The 21,644-nt window shown below is 39.4% G+C and overlaps 1 protein-coding gene across 3 annotated transcripts in view; it reads left to right on the top strand.

Annotated features, from left to right (window-relative positions):
- The window catches only part of SCAPER (S-phase cyclin A associated protein in the ER), a 485,805-nt gene that overhangs the window by 406,728 nt on the left and 57,433 nt on the right, over window positions 1–21,644 (top strand). For all 3 annotated transcript variants that reach the window (XM_059912693.1, XM_059912690.1, XM_059912691.1), the window contains 2 exons: window positions 2,610–2,842; window positions 15,366–15,521. In XM_059912693.1, coding sequence (XP_059768676.1) covers window positions 2,610–2,842; window positions 15,366–15,521 — 389 coding nt within the window. The remainder of the gene's footprint in view (window positions 1–2,609; window positions 2,843–15,365; window positions 15,522–21,644) is intronic.

Genomic DNA, 21,644 nt, shown 5'->3' with positions numbered 1-21,644 from the left:
AGAAATAAAGGAATCTAACTCGGGGTTGGGGGGGAGTGGGGGTGGAAGGAATTCTTAGGATGAAGATGAAGGGCATCTCAAAATGAGAGCTATGTAGTACACCTAGAGAGCAACCAGTCCAGATTAGAGCAGGAGGATGGCTGTTTCAGGACAATTGTCTCCATTGGAAGGAGAAAAAGAATCAATCCCCGATGTGTTTGAACTTGAGAGGAAATTCCATTTTAACCAGAAAGATTGACAATGAACTAGTGATACATACATAAGAAATTCAACATCTGAGTGAAACCAAAAATTTGTACAAGAAAGTAAATGTAATCATTTACTAAATAGCTTAACTGTGAATAATATTTGTATAGTCATAACGGAAGAAACAATATTATGCTGTTGTTAGTGCTGTGGACCAGATGTTCTGATTCTCCCCCTCTTACCAAGTACATAGTAGAATGACGTTTCTTGTCTCCCTTGTAGTTGAATTGGACTATGTGATTCATTTTGGCCAATATGTTGTTAGCAAAAGTGATGTGTCATTTCCAGGTAGCTCATTTAATGTTGACACAAGACCCTCCAGAGATATTTTTTGCTGTCTGCCACTATGACCTACAGTCCACTGTACTGTTCAATACACTAGCCACTATTTAAATTAAAATTAACTAAAATTAAAAATTCAGTTCCACGTCACACTAACTACATTTGAAGTACTCATTATCCACATGTGACAAGTGCAGATGTAGAACAGTATAGATTGAAACATTTCAATCATTTTAGAAAGTTCTTTTGGGCATTGTTGCTCTAAATGATGGTTGCTTTGTCACCTAGACTCTGAAGTAAGGACAACAGGAGCCCCAGCCAGTCTCAGATGAACATGTCATTTGAATGAAAAATAAAGCTTTATCATTTGAAACCACTGAAATTTTTGAGGAATTTTTCACTGCAGCATAACCTAGCTTATCCTGACTTATACAGAAATCCTTGATTCAAGCTCAACTCCTAATACCACCTTCTGTATTGGGATAGGCTACATTATGCTAGTCACAGCTTGAAGAAGCTCTGTGACTGTTTTATAGAGTTTCAAAGGGAGCTTCCATCAGCACATACTGCAGAAAGATTCTACTGTAATTACTTTGGCTTAGGAATGGCTCAGTGGTTAGAGATGGTCAACAGTCTTAAACAAGGCTATTCTCAGAAAAGTAACTTTCATGGAATCTCTAAATGAACAACAACAATAAACAATGGAGGGACTATTTGCTTGTGTTTATAAAGATCTTCCTTTTGAATCCCAGTGATCATTTATTCCTCTATCTTTTGATAGAACTGGTGCAGATAAAGAATGAGAACGAGGCAAAGACTAGTTGTTATTAAGTAAGTGCATTTGTGAAGTTATTGGTAATAATTTACCAAGTGATTTCCCATTCATCGTCTTATTTGAACTTCATGGTAGTCCTAGCAGGTAGACAGATACAGAAACCAAAGCTTGGAAATGTGAAGTATTTACATACAGTCATGTGACATGCTGGAGGAGGAATTGGAACTTAAATACAGTGCTATCTGATTCCAAGTCCAAACTTCCTTCCTCCCCACCTTTAGCTTCTTGTCTCTGCCCCTTTCTTGGTAGGGAGGCCTTCAGGAGCCCCTCTTCTCCGTGGGAAGAGTGAACCCTTATGTAGCCAGCATCACATGCCAGGGCACAGAGCTCCCAGCCTGGTAATTATGTATCTAGCCACTGTACTTCTAGTCATCCTTCTCTGCGAGAGCTGATGTTCACACGCAGTAGTATTTACTCCTGGTAATAGTAGGAATCACAGTAAGAGTAGCAGTTACGGTAGCAGATGACACTTCTGTGGGACTTACCTATGTGCCAAACATTGTTCTAAGAATTTACGTATGTTGATTCATTAGATACTAAGATTATCCTCATTTAACAGTTGAGGAAACTGAGACACAGAAAGGTTAAGGAACATGTCTAAGATCATATAGCTGCAAGGCCAGAACCCAAGCCCAGGTTCTGACTCCTTGTCCAGCTTTTAACAGGCATATTACTTCCTGTAAACCATAAATAAATAGAGCTCAATATGACCCTATGTATTAGGCAAAAAACTATTTTACCATTTTGTAATAAGAAATGCAAATTTTTTCCTAAGAGAGGAATTTAGGTTAGATATTTTTTAAATTCACTTTAACAAGAAACAGTGCTATCAGTTTACCAACTGGTTTGTTTTCTGAGTTTATACAAATTTTTAATATACTTTATTCAATTGAATAACTAATATTTATTGAGTGCTTATTATGCGCCTAGGCACGAGCTAAGCATTTTATGTTATTAGCTCATTTAATCCTCACAAGAACCCTATGTTATAGGTAATGTCATTATCCCTGTTTTATAAATGACAAAATTGAAGCTTGGAAGTAGCAACCTACCCAAGGTCACCCAGCTAGCGGGCGCAAAGCTGAGATTTGAACTCGACAATCTGACCTTAGAACCAATACTCAAACATTCAGATGGCACCTCTAGAATTTCAAAATTATTTATGATTCCAGAAATTTTCCATATCATCTCTGTTCATTTTTGGTGGTTTTATTGAAACACAATTACTGTATTTTTTTCCATCTAGGTTTATGTTCCAGATGAAAATAATGCTATTTTGGGAAGAAATACAAATAAGCAAGTTTTCGAAGGCTTGACAACTGGACTTCTCAAAGTCAGTGCTGTGGTTTTTGGCTGCCTGATTGCCAATCGACCAGATGGAAACAGCCAGCCAATTACACCAAAAATATCAACACAGGAAATGAAAAGCAAACCCTCACAAGGTGATGCTTTTAACAGTCGAGTTCAGGACCTCATCAGGTAAATTTCTAGATTTCTTAAAACTGTCTTTTTTGTTAAAAATATATATTAAAATAAATTTAAGTCTCAGGGCCCATGTGATGGCAATCTTTCTCACACCGTCCACAAATTCCTAATACAAAATATACCACATTTTGTAGAGAGAAGGAAAATCCTACTAATGAAAAGCATTACAGTTAGAGCTCATCTGTCTTTCTTGATATTTAGATATTTGATATTAGAATAGGTAGTGTCCAAGCTTTTTATAACTTTTTCTGCTGTCAACTCTTTCCAACTCAAAGAATTTCTAAGAATTTCCCTATCTCAAGTCATCTCTGGTTATAAATTTGGTTCAGATTTAAAACAGTAATAATAGCTATCATTTATGGAGCACCCATTATGTGTAAGGTACTGTAGTAGAGGCTTTACAGGCCTATAAGTGTAGGATTTCTAATACAGACTTTGTAGGTAAGGAAATTGCTTAGTGAGGTTAAGTGCTTTGCCCAAGGTTATGTACTGAATAAGTTTAAAAGTTAAGTAGGAGAGTTGAGACTGGAACTCAGGTCTAGCTGTACTCCCAACAGCTGTATGTTTTCCACTACACAAATGTGGCAATTCCTAACACCTGTTCAAGGTCAACCCTGCTTCCTTCCAAGGTCACCTTCTCTCCTGGGAAATTTATTCCTACTTTGACATCTGAATTCTTTCCCCCTCATGAATCTGGAATCAGGTAGGACATTTAATTTCCCAACAGGGTTCCATCTGGTGTTAATCAATTACCTGTCCCACCTATCAGAAACTCCTCTGTGATCTGCACTGATCTCTGACTTCCAAAACCCATGCAATTTGTTACTCTCTGAAGCTTATAGTAGGTTCATAGGAGAAAGAGAATGCCCTCTTCTGCATTTGCTTCTTTCACAGTTCATAAATTTTACACTGGTCTCTTGCAGTGCTTTCTTGAAAACAGTTGTTTCATTCAGTATCTTTCTTACCCTTGATTACTTTGTTAACTTGTCCCTTCCATCTGCCTGCCCTCTTTCCCCAAGCATATTTATTGCTAGAGAGTACTAGGCCCTTTGGGTCCACAACCATTTATCATACAGCACTTGACTTTGACCCTCCCTGGCCTTTCTCTCAGTTGCTTGATCCCATTCAATTTCCCCATGTCCTCTTGGTCATTGTAGAAGCCGGCCCTCTTTGCTGATGAATGCCATTCAGCCCCAGCGTTCTCCCTTGGGCTACCCTGTGATGCAGCAACCCTGCGTTCTTGTCATCCAGACAGCTTAGCCACATGCCTCAGCTGTGAAGAGGCAGAAGGTCCAGCCAGGTGCTTCAGTGCAATTCTGGTGGGCCTTCCGGGAGAAAGTACCTACATTTTTACATATATTATTGTAGTTACCAGATCCTTTGTAAAAAGAAGAAGGTTATTGGGGAATAAAAGTAACAGTGGTAATCTGCCAAACCAAGTAACTCATGTAACTTAAAAAGGGTGATTGACAATTATATTACTTCAGTACAAAACCATTCCACTCTTTATCTGACTTGAACCACTTTTGGTAAATATTGTTTTCTTGTAGATAATGCATTGTAGGCTTGCTTGATGATCCCTATATGTAGAACCACAAACCTTATCTCAGATCTTCTTAATGAAGCAAACAGAACATGTTTAACTACTTTCATGCTTTCTTTCTCACCTTCTCAAATATGAAGTGACAGGAAATCTCCCACCACTCCCTGCTACAGCCTGTGCATTTTTTGTCAGTTTATATCTCTAGCATTGTAAAGTTGTGAGGAAAGCATTCCAACACAGTCTTTGGCACTATTCTCTGACCTGTATCCCTAAGGTAGAGCTGGAACAGGGCACATCATCCTGACATATGTCCCTGTTCTCTCCTTATCTGGCACAGAAGAGGCAAGAGGGTGTCTAACCAAGATGAGGTAATAACAGTGTTTATTCTCATTATTTTACATGGTTTAGTCAAGTTTCTAGATCTAAGGGATCCTCAAATATTTATCACCTCAAAATATGATCACTTGTACTCACTTTGTGCCAGACACTTCACAAGGTCCTGGGATAAAAAAACTAAAAAAAAAAACCTTTAACAGAATACCCAAATAATATCTTTCGGCTATCAAACATCAGAATTTTTTTTTTCTATAAGATGCAAATATTGTCAGTGTCAAGTGTTTAGCATAGTTCTAGGAAAGCAGTATTGTGTGTAGGGTAGAAGCAGATTGCAATTTGAAAAAACACTGGTTTGAAATTTGCTCAGGAAATGCATCAGTCCTGAAGCTCTGCAATTCTGTTTCTTCCCAGCTTTACTGAGATATGGGTGACATATAACATTGTGTAAGTTTAAGTTGTACAACGTGGTGATTTGATGCACATATATATTGCAAAATGATTGCCACAGTAACGTTCATTAACACCTCCCATCAGCTTACATAATTACCGTGTGTGTGTGTGTGTGTGTGTGTGTGTGTGTGTGTTGAAACGTTTAAGAGCTACTCTCTTAGCAACTTTCAAGTATGTAATACAGTATTGTTATTTTTAGTCACCATGTTGTACGTTACATCCCCAGAACTTATTCATCTTATAAATGGAAGTTTGTACCCTTTGACCAACATCTCCCCATTTCCCCGACCCCCCACCCCAGCCTCTGGCAACCACCATTCTACTCTCTGTTTCTGTGAGTTCAGCTCTTTTAGTTTCCACATGTAAGTGAGAACATACAGGATTTATCCTTTACTGTCTGACTTATTTCACTTAGCATAATGCCTTATATGGCCACCCATATTGTCACAAATTGCAGGATTTCCTTATTTTTTATGGCTGAATAATATTTCATTGTGTGTGTATATATGTGTGTGTGTGTGTGTGTGTATGTGTATTTACCACTTTTCTTTATCCATTCATCTGTTGATGGACACTTTGTTTCCATGTCTTGGCTATTCTGGATAATGCTGCAGTGAACATGGGAATGCAAGTATCTCTTCAAGATAGTGATTCACTTCCTTCAGATATATACCCAGAAGTGGAATTGATAGATCATATGGTGGTTCTGTTTTTAATCTTTTGAAGAACCTCCATACTGTTTTTCATAGTGGCTTTACAAATATACTTTCCCACCAACAGTGTACAAAGGTTCACTTTTCTCTCCACATCCTTGCCAATATTATCTCTTGGTTTTGGGATTGTTTTTGTTTTGTGTTTTCGTTTTTGTTTTTGATAATAGCCATTCTAACGGGTGTGAGGTGGTATCTCATTGTGGTTTTGATTTGCATATCCCTGATGATTAGTGATGTTGAACATCTTTTCCTGTACCTATTGGTCATTTGTATGTGTTCATTGGAAAACTGTCTATTCAGGTCCTTTGCCCATTTTTTAATTGGATTATTTGTGTTTTTACCATTGAATTGTAGGAGTTCCTTATTTTTTCAAATATTAACCCCTTATCCAGTATATGGTTTGCAAATATTTTCTCCTGTTCTGCAGGTTGCCTTTTCATTTTTTTGATTGTTTCTTTTGCTGTGCAGAAGTTTTTAAGTTTGAAGTAGTCCCACTTGTTTATTTTGCTTCAGTTGCTTGTGCTTTTGGTGTCATATCCAACAAAATATTGCCAAGACCAATGTCAAGTTTTTTCCTCTATGCTTTCTTGTAGGAGTTTCATGGTTTCCGGTCTTACATTTAAATCTTACATCCATTTTGAGTTCTTTTTTTGGGAATGGTGTAAGATAGGGGTCCAGTTTCATTCATTCTTCTGCATGTAGTTATCTGATTTTCCCAGCACCATTTATTGAAAAGAGTATCCTTTCCCCAGTGAGATTCTTGGCTCCTTTGTCAAATATTCATAGACCAGATATGCATGGGTTTATTTCTGGGCTCTCAATTCTGTTCCATTGGTCTACATGTCTCTTTCTATGCCAGTACCATACTATTTGGATTGCTATAGCTTTGTAATATAGATTGAAATCAGGAAATGTGATACCTCCAGCTTTGTTGTTCTTTCACAGGATTCCTTTGGCTATTCATGGTCTTTTGCTGAAGCACAATTCTTTTCATCATGTTCAATTAGAAATTTATATCTGTCTCTCAAAACAGGGAAATCAAACTTTGCAACCAAGAGGCAAATAGGTGAGTCCAAGTCACTGATACCAGCCTTTTGGAATCAAAAATTAGTAAACATAAGGCATCTATTCAAGGAGAAGTTATAAAACTGTACTTTAGCCAAGCACTTTCCTAGCTGCTAGGATGTACTACAGGCACCTCAGTCTCCACAAGTTCAAAACTGAACACCTTATCTTTCTACCCAAAGGAGATACTTTTCCTGTGTCTTCTGTCCTTATCTGTAGCACCAGTATCCCATTCAGTTACTTAACCCAGCATTCTGAGCATTGTCAAAGACTCTTCACAGTCCTTTACTAAACCAATATCCAATTAAGTCTTTAGTACCTATTGATTCTACCTTGTAAATATCTCAGATTTATTACCTTTGCTCCATTGCTACTTCTTTAAGAGTGCAGTCTCTCTTGCAATAGCAGATAGCTTGCCTCTGCCTCTCTCCCCATTCCCCCCTTTTTTTTTTTAATAGACTTTTACTTTTTTTTTTAAGTATTTGTTTTTTTATTTACTTATGGCTGTGTTGGGTCTTCGTTTCTGTGCGAGGGCTTTCTCTAGTTGTGGCAAGCGGGGACCACTCTTCATCGCGGTGCGCGGGTGTCTCACTATCGCGGCCTCTCCTTGCGGAGCACAGGCTCCAGACGCGCAGGCTCAGTACTTGTGGCTTACGGGTGCAGCTGCTCCGCAGCACGTGGGATCTTCCCAGACCAGGGCTCGAACCCGTGTCCCCTGCATTGGCAGGCAGACTCTCAACCACTGCGCCACCAGGGAAGCCCTCCCCTTTTTAAAATAACTTGTTTCCTAATTATAAAATTAATATGTGCTCAGTGAGAAAAACGATTTGAAAAACACAGAAGAGCACAATGGATTTTGTTGAATACACAAAAATTATCTTTAATCCCACCACCCAAAGATAATCATTGGTTTTGTTTTGGTTTTGGTACATATATATGTGGTTATTTTATGAAAAAAATTGTAATATGTACACATTGTTTGGTCATACTTTTTTTTAAGTGCTTTTTTCCAAATCAACAGAAACTTGCAAATGAATTTTTACTGGCTTTCCAAGTATTTAATTATGTAGCCATGATTTGCTTCAGGTAACCTATTATTACTTAACATAGGTTTATTCTAGTATTTTACTCTTACAGATTATACTGTAAAGAACATCTTTCCCTACAGTTGATTACTGTCTTCTATTAAACATTGAGAAGTATAATTTGGGGGTCAAAGAATATGCATTAAGAATTTTGATCCATATTGCCAAATTGTCCTACATAAATATTACATATGAGTACGTCCTTGTACCCTCAGCCTAGACACTGTCGGATATCATCATTCTTTTGAGTCTTAGCCAAACTGAGAGGCGAAAATATTTCATTTTTTATATTAGTAGTGATATTGAACATTTTTTAATGTTCACTGGCCATTTTAATTATTTTGTGAGTAGCCTGTTCATGTACTTTGCCCAGTTTTCTATTGGAGGTATTGACTTTTTTAATTGTAAAAGCTCTTCATGTATTAAAATCATTAGACACATGCATAGAGGGGCAACCATATGAAAGATAGCAAGAGGGCAGCCATCTGGAAGCCAAACAGAGAGGCTTCAGAAGAATCCAACCCTGCTGGCACCTTGATCTTGGATTTTTTTGGCTTCCAGAACTTTGCTGAGATATGGATGGAATGTGCTAAAGGACAGCCAACCATCTTGTACTATGAAGTGGACTCCAGTGCTGTAGATGATGCTCCTATTTGTCAGGATCAGTGTTGATTCCCTGTGATAATTCTGTGTCTACAAGGTCTTAGTTCATTACTTTTGATCAGATTGTGTCATCAAACAGATGGCCTCACAAGAAAGCCAGATAGTAACTATCCATAGACAAGAAACCATTGTGAAAACTCAGAATGTAGGAGGTAGATGAGACTGAAGCATCTCCCCCCGGACCTCAGAGATCAAGAAGTACCACATTAGAAGGGTAAGAGGAGCAGCTGCACTCTGACCACAACAGCCCTCCCACAGGCCAGCACAACACTGCATGAGCCCCCATCCCCCCACAAGCCTGTGGTTTCTCCAGGGGGAAGAAGGAGCCCAAATGGACATCCAGCTCTCCCAGCATTGTGGGACACTTCCACTTGGGTCTCACCTCACCAGGATCGCTGGGGGGATCTGCAGAGCTTGACCACTGGTGATCAAGTAAAAAGGTGTGGAGGGGCTGACAGCAGTCAGCACTCAGATCTTGGTGGACTGTATTGCTGTTTGCAGTGGTGGTGCCCAAGCGGAGATCCCAGGCAGCAGCTCTGCCCATCTGTGGAACTGAGCCTGTAGCCCCATCTGGCCACGGAGCTCAGTTGGCAGTTCTGCTGATTAGGTTCCCCAGTCCCCAGACTGTACTGGCTGTAGAGCTTGTTTTACCACACAACCTGGGCAGGAAAGCAAATTATCATCCTTGCCCTCTTGCTCAGCATCGCCTTCATTCTGACCATCCAGGAAGGCCAGCTGGGGAACCCAGGCAGCTGCAAAACCCAAACTACAGCCCTTCTTAGGCAGGGAACCAAGCCAGCAGAACTACCCAACTGTTGAGCTTAGCCACTGACCCCACATAACCAGGAAGACTGAACAGTAACCCTGGGCAGTCTTAGAGCCCAGCTATTGTCCCACTCAACTACAGAGCATAGCCTGCATCCCCACCCCACAGTGGAGCCCAGACAAAGACTCTTCCCAACCACAGAGACAGTTTCTTTACCCACCCAACTATGGGATATAAATGGAGGCCCTCCCAACCAGAGAAGCCAGCCAGCGACCTTGCTCAACATCAGAGCACAGCGAGCAGCCAACCTGATCAAGAAGCCCAGCCTGTGGCACAGCCTTTCAGAATATTGAAGGAAAAAACTGTCAACCAAGAATGCTGTACCCAACAATACTGTCCTTCAGGAATGAAGGAAAAATAAAGACTTTGCCAAACAAACTAAAGCTGAAGAAGTTCATCACCACTAGACCTGCCTTATAAGAAATACTAAAGGACATTCTTCAAGTTTAAAGAAAAGGATGATAGGGACTTCCCTGGTGGTCCAGTGGTTAAGACTCTGTACTCCCAATGCAGGGGGCCCGGATTCAATGCCTGGTCAGGGAACTAGATCCTGCATGCCGCAACTAAAGATCCCGCATGCTGCAACTAAAGATCCCACGTGCCGCAGCGAAGATCCCGCACGTGGCAATGAAGATCCCGCGTGCCGCAACTCAGACCTGGCACAGCCAAATAAATAAATAATTTTTTATTTTTTAAAAGAAAAGGATGATAAGTAATAACATAAAAACATATGGATGGGCTTCCCTGGTGGCGCAGTGGTTAAGAATCCGCCTGCCAGTGCAGGGAACACGGGTTCGAGGCCTGGTCCAGGAAGATCCCACATGCCGTGGAGCAACTAAGCCCATGCGCCACAACTACTGAGCCTGCGCTCTAGAGCCTGCGAGCCACAACTACTGAGCCCACATGCTACAACTACTGAAGCCCACGTGCCTAGAGCCCGTGCTCCACAACAAGAGAAGCCACTGCGATGAGAAGCCTGTGCACTGCAACGAAGAGTAGCCCCCGCTCGCCGCAACTAGAGGAAGCCCACATGCAGCAACGAAGACCCAATGCAGCCAAAAATAAAATAAATAAATTTTTAAAAAGACGAAAAAAAAACGTATGGATGTGTAATACTCACTGGTAATGGTAAACATATAGTCAAAATTCAATCCTCTGGTATTGTAATGGTGGTGCATAATTCACTTACAAGTCTAGTTTGAAAGTTAAAAATCAAACATAATATAAACATAACCACAGTAATTTGTTATTGAATGAACACTATAAAAATATGTAAATTATAACATGAATAACCTAAAATAAATATGAGGAGGGAGAAATAAAAGTACAGTTGACTCTTGAACAACACAGGTTTAAAATGTGCAGGTCCACTTACATGCAGGTTTTTTTCAATAAATACTACAGTGCTACACAATCTGTGGTTGGTTGAATCTGTAGATGCAGAACTGAGGGTATGGAGGGCCAATGATGGGACTTGAGCATCTGAGGATTTTGGTATCTATAGCATCTGCGGATTTTGGTATCTATAGCGGGTCCTGGAATCAATTCCCCACAAATACTGAGGGACAACTGTATAAAGTTTCTGTATGCTATCAAACTTGTTATCAACTTAAAATAGGATGTAATATATATGTTTTATTTAAGCTTCTACAAACCTGTAGTAGATACATATAGTGTAAAGAAGTCAAAGCATACTGCCGCAAGAAGTCATCAAATCACAAAAGAGGACAGCAAGAGAGGAAGCAAGGATCAAAGGATCTAAAAAACAGAAAATAATTCATGAAATGACAATAGTAAGTCCTTACCAATCAGTAATTATCAATACGTTAAGTGTAAATGGATTAAATTCTCCAATCAAAAGACATAGAGTGGCTGAAGGGATAAAAAAACAATATCCAACAATATGATGCCTATAAGAGACTCATTTTAGCTTTAAAGACACACATAGACTGAGAGCGAAGGGGTGGAAATAGATATTTCAAGGAAATGGTAAGCAAAAGAAAGCAGGGCTAGCTATATTTATATCAGACAAAATAGATTTTAAGCTAAAAATGGTTAAAAGAGACAAAGAAGGTCATTATATGATAGAGAGGTCAATCCACCAAGGATATGACAGTGGTGTGGTAAATATTTATGCACCCAACATCAGAGCACCTAAATATATAAAACTGATACTAACAGAACTAAAAGGAGAACAAAACAATACCATAATATGTGGGGACTTTAATACTCCACTCCCAACAATAGATAGATCTTCCAGACCGAGAATCAATAAGGAAACAGCAGATTTAAACAACACTATAGGCCAAAAGGACCTAACAGACATATATAGAACACTCCATCCAACAGCAGCAGAATACATATTGTTCTCAAATACGCATGGAACAATTTCTAGGATGAATCCTATGTTACGGCACAAAACAAGTCTCAACAATTCAAGAACACAGAAATTATATCAAGTATCTTTTCCAATCACAATGTTGTGAAACTGGAAAACAGTAACATTTTACAGTATATACATATGTCAGATCATCACACTGTACACCTTAAACTTACATGATGTATATATCAACTATATCTCAATAAACATGGGGGAAAAATACATTAACCCTTCATCTTACAGGTTTCAAATGCTTTTTCTGTTTGTCATTATTGCCTTTTAAAATATTTAAGTTTTCTATTATTTTATGATGAAGTATATCAACATACACCTAACAAAATTATCAATACCTATGTACCAACTTGACAACATTTTTCAGTAACCAATAACATTTTTCCATATTGTCTTAGATCTTTTTTCTTATTGGTAAGAAACCAAATGTTGTAGATACAGCTAACTCCCCATCTCCATCCCTTTCCCCTTACTCTCGCTCAAGATGTAAATCACTATGTTAGTGTGTGTATGTGGTTCCTATGCATTTTTATAAAATTTTCATATATGTGTGTGTAATATATATGTATATATGTAAATATATACAAATATATAAAAATATATTTGTGTATATAAAATTTATATGTATATATTTATATATAATATCCATAAACAATATATCCTGCTTTCTATTTTTTGTGTGTATTTAAAATTTACATAAATGCTGTCATACTATTTTGTCAATTTCTATGTTCACATAACATGGGGTTGAGATCTACTTATGTTGATGCATATAAATCTGATAAATTCATTTTAACTGCTCTACAGATTCTATTAAATGAATAAATTCCCAGTTTGTCCATTTTCTATTTGAGGGCAATAGTTTCTATTTTTTCACTATTTCAAGCAATGATACAATGAATATCCTTGTAGAAACCTTCTTTTGCACCTATATGGGAGTTTCTCAAGTTTATATGCCTACAGTAGGAATTTATGAATGTTATGATAAATGCATGTCCAACTTTACCAAGTAACACCAAATTGTTCTCCAAAGTGATTTTACAGATTTCACTTTCCATCAGTAAAGGCTAGGAATCCATTTCCTCATATCCTTATCAGTGTTTTATATTAACTCACTGATTTTTGTCAGTCTCATATTTGTGAAATGGTATTTTGTGTTGTCTTCATTTTCATTGTATTTATGATTAGTAAGTTTGCATGCATCTATTTTTAAAATACTGCTATTATTACTACTAGTAACAATAAAACTAATAATAAAATGTATCAACTTCTTTGCATGTACTAGCTTATCAGTCACTTATTACAAGAACCTTATACTAACATTCTATTACATTAAAAAGGAAACAGACTGGGGGCTTCCCTGGTGGCGCAGTGGTTGAGAGTCTGCCTGCCAATGCAGGGGACACGGGTTCAAGCCCTGGTCTGGGAAAATCCCACATGCCGCGGAGCAACTGGGCCCGTGAGCCACAATGACTGAGCCTGCGCGTCTGGAGCCTGTGCTCCGCAACAAGAGACGCCGTGATAGTGAGAGGCCCACGCACCGCGATGAGGAGTGGCCCCCGCCTGCCGCAACTAGAGAATGCCCACGCACAGAAACAAAGACCCAACACAGCCATAAATAAATAAATAAATAAATAAAAAGGAAACAGACTAAGAAGGGCAAGGTAATTTGCCCAAGGTCATCCAGTAACTTGCAGGGTTAGGGTTCAGTATGTCAATATGTCATTTTCCCTTCATTATAAGATAATAGGGTTAGTGGTCATCATTTCATACTTCCCAATTTTCAAACTGTAGGATAGTGGTCCCCAACCTTTTGGCACCAGGGACCGGTTTTATGGAAGACAGTTTTTCCACGGACTTGGGAGGGGGCGGTTTGGGGATGATTCAAGCACATTACATTTATTGTGCATTTTATTTTTATTATTATTACATTGTAATATATAATGAAATAATTATACAACTCACCATAATGCAGAATCAGTGGGAGCCCTGAGCTTGTTTTCATTTGCCACTCACTGATAGGGTTTTGATATGAGTCTGCAGGCAATTAATTTATTATAGTCTCTGTGCAGTCAAACCTCTCTGCTAATGATAATCTGTATTTGCAACCACTCCCCAGCACTAGCATCTAGTACTGCTTCAGCTCCAGATCATCAAGCGTTAGATTCTCATAAGGAGTGCGCACCCTAGATCCCTCGCATGCGCAGTTCACAGTAGGGTTCGCACTCCTATGAGAATGTAATGTCGCTGCTGATCTGACAGGAGGTGGAGCTCAGGCAGTAATGCGAGCTATGAGGAGCAGCTGTAAATAAAGATGAAGCTTCGCTGGCTCACCAGCCGTTCACCTCCTGCTGCGCGGCCTGGTTCCTAACAGGCAACGGATCGGAACCAGTACCGGTCCGTGGCCTGGGGGTTGGGACCCCCTGCTGTAGGAGATGCTCAGTAACCAGATAAATGCATTTCCTAATGTAAAAGGAGAAAGGGAACATTATTTTATACCTTTTAAATAGTAGGCTTAGAAGAGGCTCCAAACATGAATTATTCATCAGATTCTCCTTCCTTTTACAAAAAACTGTATTAGTAAATGAACAGATAGGGATTTTAGTGCACTTACAAGCAGAAGCATCAATTCCTTTGCACATATTGCTGAAAGTTTGTATGTGTTGATTTTCAGAACTGCTATATTCAGAGTCCTGCGCTTTTCATACATGTAAATGCAGTAGCACTGAATTGGTATAAAATCTCTAAGCTAAGGCTGATTTATCCACAAGATCATTTATAGTCTTCAAATATGTTCAATTATTTCTGCTTTGTGGACTAATAAAAGAGCTACTGTTGTTGGTCCAGGTTAATAAACAGCTCTGGAAAACTGTTGAATAGACTGAAAAGATGAAAGTGACTTCATAAATGTTCCTGTCAACTCTCAGGACTGCTACTTTTCATAACAGAGGGCAATTAGATTCTCACTGTTTGTTATACTCTTGATGGTGATAGGGTTTTAAAAAAAGTAGAGAATCCAAAGTGGCATTAGAAGTTTAGGTTGTAACAGGAGTGTCTGGGTAGCATTATCTTATTTTCTGAATTCTGGTGAATTTAGCTTCCTAGTACTTTGAGAAGTACTGCTTTTCAAGAGGATAGAGATCATTATAAATCATTTCAATTATTGTCAGACTCTCTAGACGGGTGAGAATGATCAGATGATCACTTTCCTGAAAAAATAGCATCAGAATAACCAAAAGAGAAAAGAGAACCATTTACAGAAGTAGCTGATTATTCAGGACTAAATCTAAGGAAATTGTTATTTAAGATGCTGTACCCAAACCTGTGTGTGTTGTGTTTGCTTGTTTGAAGGGTCTAAGCCTGTGTTTGTTAAGATTTATCTTTGAAGGTGAAGATGTTGCCAGACTATGCAGATTGATAACACACATTTCTCCCCACATCTAGCTACGTGGTGAACATTGGTCTGATCGACAAGCTTTGTGGCTGCTTCCTCTCGGTGCAAGGCCCAGTGGATGAGAATCCCAAAATGGCCACATTTCTGCAGCATGCTGCAGGGCTCTTACACGGAATGTGCACGCTGTGCTTTGCGGTCACCGGAAGGTAAGGCCTTTACTTGATGTCAGTCTGGAGTCAACTTTTGAAACATCTCTTGGATTTTGCTCATTTTGGAGTCATTTCATAGGGATGTACATGGTCATCTTGAGCTGTTTTCCTCTTTGTGCTACCTCTGTCCTTATTGGTTTCCCATATTGAGGCTTGTCTAATATTTCTCATTTTCCCTGGCTACATGCTCCTGTCAGAGCCTATTTTTCTTGTTGGTGTCATAAACTTAACTATAATCTCTACAAGAGACCTTAGAAGTCATCCAGTCCCTCTTCCACTGAGATCCAGAGGAATCAAGTGATTCTCCTTGAGTCAGCAAGTCAGTGACAAAGCCTAGACCAAATCTCGTCAGGCCCTCAGCGCAACACGGCACAGCTTCACAGTGCCCTGACCATCACATGCTTTCAATTATAGCCTCCTAGGTTCTTTATTTTCCCCTTTGTCCTTCCAAGGTATCTCCATGAATAAGAGAAAGGAACCATCCAAAAACAGTAGCCCCCTGACGTCACACATGACCCATGGGCATCATTTTAGCCAGTGTGCCAGGGACTACTACTGGCCTGGTTGGCCCTTTAAACCCCCTCACCCCACCCTGTGGACTGTCCTCAAAAACAATAATTCTCTAAGAGAGACAGAGTAAACCGCCTCGTGTTCTTTTCTCTCCCCTCCTACCAAGTAAAAATCATTTGCAATAGTGACTTAGTGTTTCTGATAGAAATATGACACATCCCTCAGGCATATTGAGGATGTTCAGTAAAACAATTTTCTTATACTTAAATTCTAAACAGCACTGCATACAAATTATATATATATATATATATATATATCAGGGATTTATCAAGAAGAAAACTAATGATTTGAAACTAATAAAGTCTAGCTACTTAAAGAAATCTTATCCAGCCATATTCAATGTACACACGACGCTAATGTCTGTATTCAGAATATTTTAAAAGAGAATTCGTTTTCTGAAATGAACTTCCTCAACATTTGTTAGTCTGTTATGCGTAGGATCCCGACACCCACCTATTCTTCCTTATTCTTGCCTAATCCCTCTACCTCGAGTCACATTTCTAGGAAGATTAAGACTGTCTGAGTGTCAAGGAAGCCAAGCACGGCCTGTCGTCAGTGTTCCTCTTAGTCTGTTCCCTCTAGAAATGTAGCCAGAGCCTACCTTCCAGGGATTTGATGAGAACTCAGGAAGTGGCTGTTTGTAGGTCTGTGACCTAAGTAAGTTCGGGTGGTCCCACACTGCCCAGAGGCTGGCAGCAGTAACAGGGTGCCATCCAGGGCATTGGCACCTGCCAGCTTGGAGGCTGCCATGCTGCCCAGCTAGCTCCTGTGCAGTAGCCAGGCCACTCCCTGGGAGGTATCCTGTCACCCAGGAGACCCTTCCAACACTCACTCTTTTGTATACACACCATTATAAACCTGCCAGCGTCTCAAGTCTTTGTCACCTATACCCTTTCCTTGAATCCAGATGAATATCACACACATAAACATTTCCATATGTGGTTGTTGTATAGTTTGTGGTCTTCAGCTTTCACTTACACATGGATTCAGTCACTTGAAATCTGTGGAACTTGAAAGAAGTTTAAAGGTCATTAATAGCCACTCATTTTTATAGGGAAAGCAACTGAGCCAAACTAACTTGAATTAGGACCCAAGATTCCTCCCTTGGTGTTCCCTCCTACACACTTGACTTTATATTATTCAAAATATGGGAGCATACGTTTTGTTTCTTTGAAAATTTTCTCAATTACATATGTGGAAAACAGGAGCCTCTTCTCTTTAACACACACAGTCATGTCCTTGTCTAGTATACATTGACTGAACATCTGCCTTGGGCCAGACACCAAGCTAAGTACTAAGGTTACTGCCTTCAGGGAGCCCAGAGTCTGGTGTGGAGTCAGACTTGCAAATTAATAGCTACAACATAATAGCTGCAACAGAAGAGAATGTGCACAGAGAAGGAAGTAAAGCACTTCCAAAGGAGGTCAAGAAGGGCTTCGATAGCCTAAATCTTAAAGGATCCAGGAAGACAAGTGGAGTAAAGAATTCATTTGGGAGAAAGGGCATAATATGGGCACTGCATGATATAGTAGATGTTATTGGTGCCTGTGGCCTATCAGGAGGTCACCTACAAGTGGCTTCCTGTACTTCTCTGCCTGAGGATATTCACTGAACAAGTAGCTGTTTGCTAGAAGTGCCAGGGAGTTAACACCCCCAAGAGTGACTCTCCCACAATAAATTGGTGGGTAATATCCCAGCTCCACTAACCCTCAGTGGGACAATCCTGAGGTATGTTCTGTACAGTTTCTCAAAGGGACCCAGTGGTAACCTGTTCATTAACACATACTTGATTGACTTTTCTCCCTACCCTCTTTTCCTTCTCTACTTCCTCACAAATAAACTACTAACACCCATATCTTTGTTTCAGGGACTGCTTTGGGGGCAACCCAAACCAAGAGTTATGGATATATAAGACATTGTCTCATGTTCAGTTTGATGTAGTTTACAATAGGGTGACTGTGAAGAGTGGCAGGAGACGAGGTATTCAGTGAGCTCCATACATGTTCAAATTTCTGTTATACGATGATCACTCCTGAAAAGTATAGAAATGACTGGAATGGCATGAGCCTAGAGGCAGAAGGAATAGTAAAAAGGCTCTTGAAATGTTGAGGGCCTGTGGAGACAGTAGAAATAGAGAGGAGCAGATACATTGAGGATGCAGAATAAATGTAAGGGAAACGGCATAGAGCTGATAGTATGGGATGTAAAAGGAAGTGAGGAGTCTGCAATGACTCCCAAGTTTCTGACTTGAAATTTTTGAGTGGCAGATGGTATAGTCTCCAAATTAGGGGATATACGTGGTTTTCCATGATCCTAGACATGCCTAAGGATTATCCAGGCAGACCAAAGTGTGTGTGTATGTATGTATGAAGTTTATATATAAAACCTTATTCTATACGTATATACACACACTCATAAAATGAAGTATAACTATTTCTATGTACATATACAACTGGATTTTAAATAAATCAATGATTAACCCTTAGTGGTTTTTAAGAATTCTTCATCTATTTTTTCCCCAATATAATTTCCTTCTCCAACCTCAGTTACTCTGCAAATTTCTGTTGGTAGGCCTTGCTACAAAAGCAGGTTCGGGTGGTTTCCTGGCTTAATTTACCTAGGAAATTCTTAGCAGTATCAGTGTAAGCTGCTTCTCTGAGAGACAAGAAGAATGACCCCTGTCTGCTGTTCTTCCTCTCATCCTTCAGTCTTCCAGCATTTCCTGAATACTGCCAAGCTACAGGAATACAGGGAGTTTTTCCTACATCTTCTGATTTGTTTACCTCTAATATTGACAGCCCATTTTGTGCTACAATACTTCCTGTTTCTTCGTGGAAATTATATTTTTAAACTATAAACTACAATGACCTGTTGAAAGCACTTTGTTGCATGTGTTAAATAGTCTCAGCACAAGGTCAAAGCCGTGTGTGGGGAGAAAGGTGGCTTGGTTGTTGTTATACTGGAGGAATTCACGTAATTCCTGTTGGGGCTGCCAAGGGAAGCCAGCCAGAGCCTGAGCGCCGAGGAAGGCTTGTCCTCAAAGCCCTTCTGTGACCAACGGGAGTAAAAGACAAAGGGGGGCCAGAGAGACCTTCAAAAACTGCCTCTCGTGAACTGGCAGGCCCTGAGATAATTATGTACACTAATTGATAGCGCGGGGCTTTGAGTAAACACTTTGCAGTCTGCCAGTGGCCGGCCTTTGTGATGGTGATTATAGCAGGTCTGCCTTTGCACTGCCCTCCTGTTGTGCCCTTAATCTTCTAATTTTTACCTAGGTTTTCTGAAAGACAATTTGGGTGTCAGTATTTACACTGTTAATCTCCGCTTCAGCATGGGGGAGAAAAGTACTGACCGATTATTTTTGTACCAGGCTTGGTTTTGAACAGTAAACTTGCATTTCTTTAAGTAAAAATCGAAATTGTGATCTTCTGGTGAAAAGATTGATTTTTATATTAGGATTACGCTACAATTTTAATACGTGAATTGTTCACAAGCTATAATTCTTAATCACTTCAACAAAATTCAACAATCTGTAATAGGACTTTCAGAAATGACTGTTTGGCCTTAACTGTTACCAGTTTTCCATTCTTGGGCCTGCAAGAAATAAGGAAAAAAGGATAGTTTTCAAATCTCAGGGCAGTGACTCAACTGCCATAATTGACTGAGGCTCACTGAGTCCCCCTTAAGGTGCTGGCTCCTTAGCCAAACTAATAGGATCAGAACAGTAATGAGTGATTATAAATTGTAACCAACACAAAACCTTTCACTTAATCAGCAATCATTTCTAGATTCATAACTATGCAAAGTACTATAGCAAGAGGGCCAAGAAGTAGTGGATCCAAAGTGAAAGAGTTTACAGTCCTTATGACTGCAGGGAAGAAAAAGAGGAGCTTGTAAAACTTAGTTAATTCTGATTGGTTGGAAAACACTATTCTGAATGCTAGAATATTTTTACACAAAAAGAAATTTGTTACTATGTGTATTTGTGGTTTTTATTTTCGCATCTGTAAACTACACTAACAAAATGAGTTCTAGCCAAGGTCTCTGGAAACCTGTGTCATAAAAAGATAAGAATGATTTGTAATTTAGCCCATTAATTATGTGGATATAAATGAGTGCTTCTCAAGTGTTTAAGGGTGCTTGAAAACCATTTGTTCAAGCAAAGGTAAACTTTAACTCTGCCTGCCTGAATTATTCATTCATTCATTAGACAAATATTTATACAGTGCTTGCTCTGTGCCAGGCCCTGTGCTAGGCTTGGGAGAAAACAAAAATGACTAAGATGTTGATCAAGTCCTCAAGGACCTTGTAAGCTAGTAAAGAAGAGGTATATACAAATATCCATGGTGTAAGGCAGAGAGTGATACAGAGGATAGAAGATAACACACAAAAAGCACTTAGCATGCTGCCTGGCACATAGTAAATGCTTAATAAGTATTGGATTATCACATCATCATTGATGGACTTCAGAGGAGGGAGAGATCACTGTTAGTTGTAGGAATTAGCTGTTTTCTAGAGCAACTAAAATTTAATCTAGGCCTTGAAAGATAAAAAGGGTTGGAACGTTTAGAGTTGAGAAAAACATAGACAAAGAAAATAGCATACGCAAAGACATCAAAGCAGAAAAAAACATGAAGAATGAACAGAGTACTTAATTTGGCTGGATTTTGAGATGTATGTAGTGGTGATTTTAGTGCCTACCAGACTGTTATGATGTTCAAATGAGGTAACAAATATAAAAATACTGTGTGATATATAAAACAATCTGCTGAATGTGGTGGTGACAGTGGTGTCATTAAAAGCCTTTGATCAGGGCAATGACATGCTAAAAACCATTATCATGGTAGTTATCATGTGAAAGTGTATGAGAGAGGCTGTAGAAAGTGGGAAAGACCATTAACAGTCATCTGGCCAAGAGGCAAAAGGAACGGAAAAGAAGAATCTTTTTAAATACTCTCATAGTCTCTCTTTTTATGTATGGTATCACTGGTCTCTCGGGCATCAGGCTCTAGATGTCATCTCTCTCTCATCCGTCTTCCTTGTACCCCAGACCTAATCTGCTGTCATGTTCCATTGACTGGAAGGAACCTTAAAGTCACCTTAATCCAGTCTTCTGTTCAGATTTGTAGCTCTTCAATAACTTCTTTCAGTTTACATTTGAGTATCTTCATTGACAGGGAACTTACTATTTACCAGGGGAGCCTATTCTGTCATTGATCAGTTTTAATGCTTTAAAAGCCTCTCCTTATACCAAGCTGTAATCCGTCTCCCTAATGCTACCTACTAGTACTAGTCCTATTTTCTCCTTGGCAACATATAGATTATTCTAACCCCACTCTTCTCCCTACGGTTCTCCCGTCTCACCGTACCACATATTCTCCTTTGCTTTCATTCTTGTTCCAGTTACTATGGTTGTGTAACAAATTACCCCAAAACTTAGTGGCATAAAACAGCAATCTGTTAATCTCACAGATTCTGTATGTCAGGACTTCTACCAGGATACAGGGAGAATGGCTCATCTTTGTTCCACAGTGTCTAGGCCTCAGTTGG

This window comes from Balaenoptera ricei, chromosome 2, assembly GCF_028023285.1.
Source record: "Balaenoptera ricei isolate mBalRic1 chromosome 2, mBalRic1.hap2, whole genome shotgun sequence".
NCBI classification, from domain to species: domain Eukaryota; kingdom Metazoa; phylum Chordata; class Mammalia; order Artiodactyla; family Balaenopteridae; genus Balaenoptera; species Balaenoptera ricei.
This window is presented reverse-complemented; position numbering and strand designations above follow the sequence as displayed.